This window comes from Euprymna scolopes, chromosome 26, assembly GCF_053919585.1.
Source record: "Euprymna scolopes isolate OS-2025 chromosome 26, ASM5391958v1, whole genome shotgun sequence".
In the NCBI taxonomy this organism is placed as follows: Eukaryota; Metazoa; Mollusca; class Cephalopoda; order Sepiida; family Sepiolidae; genus Euprymna; species Euprymna scolopes.
Window position 1 is genome coordinate 60,154,027 of NC_136507.1, and position 6,000 is coordinate 60,160,026.

The 6,000-nt window shown below is 36.7% G+C and overlaps 1 protein-coding gene across 1 annotated transcript in view; it reads left to right on the forward strand.

The window, feature by feature from the left end:
- The first annotated feature begins 3,504 nt into the window (after positions 1-3,504).
- Positions 3,505-6,000, forward strand: part of LOC145248098 (cadherin-23-like) — a 166,900-nt gene continuing 164,404 nt past the window's right edge. Inside the window, exon 1 of the mRNA XM_080109887.1 lies at positions 3,505-5,306. Coding sequence (XP_079966013.1) covers positions 5,214-5,306 — 93 coding nt within the window. The 5' untranslated portion in view covers positions 3,505-5,213. The remainder of the gene's footprint in view (positions 5,307-6,000) is intronic.

Sequence of the window (6,000 nt, forward strand, 5' to 3'; positions counted from 1 at the left end):
ACAAAATCAAAATGAATGAACACGTTTGTACACATATCATCTGAGAATACACTATCCTGAATAAAAACAAATAATTATATTTTGGACCAATCTTTCTTAGAACTGCATGCCTGTGGAACTCTGCTCCGTCTGCCTGCTTCCCACCGGACTACAACTTGGATGTGTTCAAGTCCAACGTTAACAAATTCCTAATGAACCGCCCCCTTAAGTAAACACTTCATCAAATCTCCACACTAACGTAATGTACTTGGAATAACCCTTATCCCTGAGTGGCTTCCGGGCTTTGATAAGAGGTGATCACTGTGTAAAAAAAAAAAAAAAAAAAAAAATCAGAAAACTTTCTTAACTTAAGCGCAATGGTCTTTCTCACGTTAAAAAGCCACATTTTATTTCAGTAAAACAGTGGAAGCCAGTTACCCCGAATGTATGGGCGCTGGGCGCTCATCTATGTAACATTTCTCTCTCTCCCACACACAAAAACATTAATGAACACACAGATACAAAAAATTCATAACATTATCGTCTGTCAATATGTATAAACTTTATTCATTGAAATATTCCCACTCTTTCTCATTGAAATATCTTATAAAAACAAATGAACATGCACTCTTACAAACAACTTTCAATTAATTATCATAAATGAGCAGATACGTTTTCCTGACCCTTGAAATTCACGGGTTTTAATAAATCGATTCATACTTCTTTAATGTCTCAGCTAATCAATCCCTCACTTGTTTTTACAAGAACTCTAAAAATATTCATCAACATTCTATGTTTTCCTATTGCTGTAAACTTCCGTTTTAAACAAAATATCTCTTTTGTGGATAGATGCCTTCTGGGCATATTATTTCTTTTTTTTTTTTTTTTACAAGGTGGTCACCACTTATCAAGGCCCGGAAGCCACTCAGGGATAAGGGTTATTGTAAGTACAGTACGTTAGTGTGGAGATTTAATAAAGTGTCTACTTAAGGGGGCGGTTCATCAGGAATTTGTTTATGTTGGCTTTGAAGACATCCAGGTTGTAGTCAGGTGGGAAGCAGACAGACGGAACAGAGTTCCACAGGCGTTCAGTTCTAAGAAAGAAGCTTTGTTCATGGAATCTACGTTTTGATTTAGGCATAGATAAAGAGTGGGGAAAGTTTTTGACAGTGGATTCAGCTAGATGGGTGTTTTTCGTAAAAGATTGGCGAGGGGGGGACCAGAGATTGGAGTTCAGACGAGCACCTGCCATGGAAATAACGATAATACAAAGATAGGCTTGCAACGTCTCTTCTGTGGGAGAGAGGTTGTAGGGAAGAGAAAAGGGCATCCCCACTAAGCCACAAAGTCTATTTTGTACTCTGTCAAGGCAGGATAGGCTGTTTTTAGCAGCTCCTGCCCAGATATGGCAGCAGTATTCTATCCTTGGACGTACTTGGCTTTTATATAGATAGAGAATTGCATCAGGGGTGAGATATCTTCTGGAGCGGTAGAAGGATCCCACCATCTTTCCAGCGACCTTGGCAACAGACTTGATGTATGTGTTCCATTTCAGATCAGGAGTAAAGGTCAAACCCAGAAGCTTGTCAAAACATGGGGCTTCTCCTAGATAAGAGCCATCCATTTCGATTGATGCCAGATGGGGATCAAAGCGTTGATGATGTAAAGTTAGGAGTTTGGTTTTAGATGCATTAAAGGTAACCAGCCACGTCTTCCCCCACTGAACCACTCGTTTGAGATCAGAGGAGAGAGAATCAGAGAGAGCTTTGTCATTTACAGCTTTTGATGTGTTGCCGTAGATGGTCGTATCATCAGCATAGATGTCAATGAATGATTTAAGTATGTGTTAGGGAGATCATTGATGTTGATCAGGAAGAGAGTTGGGCCCAGGATGGACCCTTGAGGGACTCCAGCATTAATACTGCAGGCCTCTGATTTTTGTCCATCAACCACTACTCTTATGAGCCTATCAGAGAGAAATGATTTAATTAGTTGGAAATCTTGTGAAGTAGGCCTTTATGCCATACCTTGTCGAAGGCCTTTGATATGTCAAGAGCAATTGCTCTAGAAAGGAAGCCTTTGTCAAGAGATTCACTAATCCTATTAGATATAACCATTAGCACATCTGCGGTAGATCTTGCAGAACGGAAACCATAGCATGTCACTAAGAAGGTTATTTCTGCTGAATTGACTATTTCTCTATTTAATATGGATTCCAGCAACTTACTCATGACACACAGGAGACTTATTGGTCTGTACTGAGAGGAAGATGACTTATCACCTGAGTTCTTAAATACAGGGCATACTGACGAGGTTTTCCAGGGTGTTGGAAAGCATTTCTCCTTAAGGCAACGCTTAACAGTTTTGTAAGTATGGGAGCAAGTTCTGGTTGAAGCTTTTTTAACACTATAATTGGGATGCCGTCAGGGCCAGTTGCTTTACTGGAATCAAGGTTCTTGATTAGCTTGGCGACCTCATGCACAGATATTTGTATGTTACCTAGCGTGTTCTGTGTTATAGGAGGAAATATGGGGAGTTGATGGCCTTCGTCGCATAGGGTAGAATTAGATGCAAATTTCTTCGCAAATAGTTTGGCCTTGTCTGAAGCTGACGAGATGACCTCTGGTTTTTGTTGGAATTTTTTAGATGGTATGAATCGGTTATGCCTACAATTAACCATTCGGTCAGGTCTGATACTATAGAGGACACATCCTTTTTAAACATGGAATGCAGAGGTAGATCAGATATAAATGTACGGAAGCTATCCCAGTCAGCCATGGAGTATCGGTATATAGTACAGTGGAGGGGTACGTCTGGGGACTTATTACATTTCATTTTTATCTTAACTGATATGACGGAGTGGTCAAAGGATCCTAGAGGAGAAAGAACGGAACATGAAAATAGCTCAGGGGAAGTTGAGAGAAAAAGGTCTAGGAGGCTTGCATATTGACCTGTAGTATCGGGCACACGGGTGGGCTTGCGAACAATCTGAGTGAGGTCATAAGCAATGGCAAAATCATGACGGAACCTCCCCTCATCGTCCGTCTTATTTGAGTGGGTCAGCCATTCCATGTTATGGACGTTGAAGTCACCACAGATGTGGATGTTAGCTGAGGGATGTGCAGACAGGATGTGGTCTATTTTCTCAGATATGCTCTTAAAGATAGTAACTCCGCTGTTCTGAGGTCATTTTGTTTATTGCATTTTGTTTAATACATGTATCGTATTTTGTTTATCGCATAACATTTGATTATAAAATATGCAAAACCTTTCACTGAAAATATTTCTCTGAATCCGGTTCATCCCAAAAATACTTCTTTCATTACAAAACGCCCTAAAATACCCCCCAAGTGGTGACCGACATGCCTAAACCTACATGAAAAGTATGAACTCCTAATTCCTTACAGCTAAGGATTAAATAAAGTTACTAATATTATTCTTTATATATATATATATATATATATATATATATATATATATATATATATATATATATATATATATATATATATCAGAAGACTGGTTTTCATTAGATTGCCACTCAGCAGTATTTTGATGAATTACCATTTGGAAATTATGTAAAACCTGACTGTTTAAGTATGACTAATAATCTGCAATTACAACAAATGATACTGAATCGTTTGTTGTGATCTGTGCCGATCAGACACTAACTGACGATGACAGGCCAATTTCAAATTTCAGGCTAATCTTCTTATATTAACATGCCTTTTGGCTTTTGCCCCCTCCCCCAATCAAGCCGAAAAACAGTGGGCAGTCTACCATCTAGAGAGGGTTTGAAGGGTCCTACTAACATTTTATTTTTATTTTTTGGACATTTTTCCCCCTCCCGACACTAATGAAATTTAAATAAATCAATTTGTTACAGAATTTTATTTTTAATTATAATACATATGCATTTTATTATTTATTTATTAAAAAAAAAGAAAAAAGAAAAAAAAAAAAGAAAAAACGATTTGATTTGAGAATCTTAAGTAGGATGACCAACGGTGTGTTTGTGGTATTATGGTGAATGAGAACTCTAGCTAGGATTAGCATAGACCAATCAGGGGTACAGTGACGAGGATAACCATAGACACCCCCCCTCCCCAATTTTTGAGTGGCCTTGTGTCTAATTTTTTATTTTGTAAAATTTCCACATAATAAAAAATATATAACTCAAATGTAGTATCTGCTTTGATACCATGCTTCATCAGTTCTGTCTTGAGGCAATTTTGATTTTTGTCCCAATCCAGAACACCTATTTTTGGGGAGTTGGATGTCTCCCACTTTAAAACTTCGATCTTGTGTATAACTCGCAGGAAGGCGAGTAAATAGAATCTTATCAATTACACTAGCCTAGTATACAATTTTTTTTTATGGAAATAGCTCCAGACAAAGCATGAAGCCACTTGATGTAAGGAGAGCTAAAATAAAAATACCACTTCTGGTCAAAAACTAGCCAATGATTAATATTAGATGAATATATTTCTAGCCAAGAAAAAACGGCAATTCTTCCTCCTTTGTCAGAATCATCGCTCATGGAATGTGAGGACTAAAGGACAAAAAAGGGGAAGTGCGAATTACGAGATTGACAAAAAGTAAATGTTATTTTTTTTAATAAGGTAATCACCATTTATCAAGGCCTAAAGGCCACTTGAGGATAAGTGCTGATCCACTTTCTACTCTTCTGCATGTCATCACACCAAGAGGAAACTATATTGATAATAGAAAAATATATACTGCTGTATATAGATTTATCCATCACTTTTAATCAATATCGAAACAAGGGAATATGATACAGTGTGTAGGGGTTAGGAAAGCTCTTTATGCCAGGCATTTTGAAGTCTAATGCTTCTCATCAGAAGAGGAAGGGAGGTGTTTGGTAACAAGATAAGGATGCAACGTCTAGCAATAGGCATATTAGGGGATCTTATATAGGGAGTATACATTGGAAGGGGAGAGGATTGTCTAGGGGATTATTAAATAATTATTGCACCTTAAATATGTTAGAGAGGGACTTTGGTAGGATTGGGCGATTGGGCGATAGAGCATGGAGTATGCTTAAGGGAGTAGTTATGGGATTTCCTTAACTAATTAATTAATTTATCAATTAGGGTCCAATGAGAGTTTGGGGCTATCGGATGCTAACATATTGATGAGGCTCCGTGTGATGTGCTTTTATCCCATTTAGTTTCGTTCATTTATTTCAGAACTCAGCCAACATCGGTGACGTAATGAAGATCAACAATATCACAGGGGACATCACTTTGCAGAAAAAGCTGGATTATGAGAAACGGAGTTTTTATCAATACTCAGTAATAGCTAAGGTAAGTTTTTTTTTTTTGGCAAGTTTATGATGAAATATTCAATAACTATTCAATATTTATTCAATATTTATTCGGTATTTATTCAATATCAAAACGAATAAATGCGCTAATGAAATATCAATAAATCGACTTTTTACAAAATTTTATTTTTATATATAATGTAATTTTATTCACACACACACAACACACAAAAAAAACAAAAAAAAAAACGATTTGATTTGACCCCAAAAAACAAAAGCTAAATGGCGGCCATCTAGAACATATGCAGTAGAACAGAGAAAAAGTAGTGTTTTGATGCGATGTTTTAAATATAATAAACTAGTTATGACCAAAGTTTCATTTCATTCGGAAACGGGTCCTAATTATATATATTTGTAATCATATATATGAGGCACGTTTGATTAAATACGACAGAATTTTCTTTATTTTCGGTTGATTTTCTTAATCTGCCAAGCATTTTGTCTCATTTCAGTTGGTAAGTTCTGTATTAGGTTGCCGGGTAATTTGTTGTCAACCATTTTCCTCTAGCGCTTTTGATCATTGATCGTCGTCAGGAGCAATTTTGTTGTTGTTAAAGAGGCTTTTTCTGTTTCTTTTTTATATGTAATTAATTTTATTTTTATTTATTAGTTTAATTTTATTTATTCCAATTTAAGTCCTCTTGCTGCCAAAATACACACACTCATACACACAT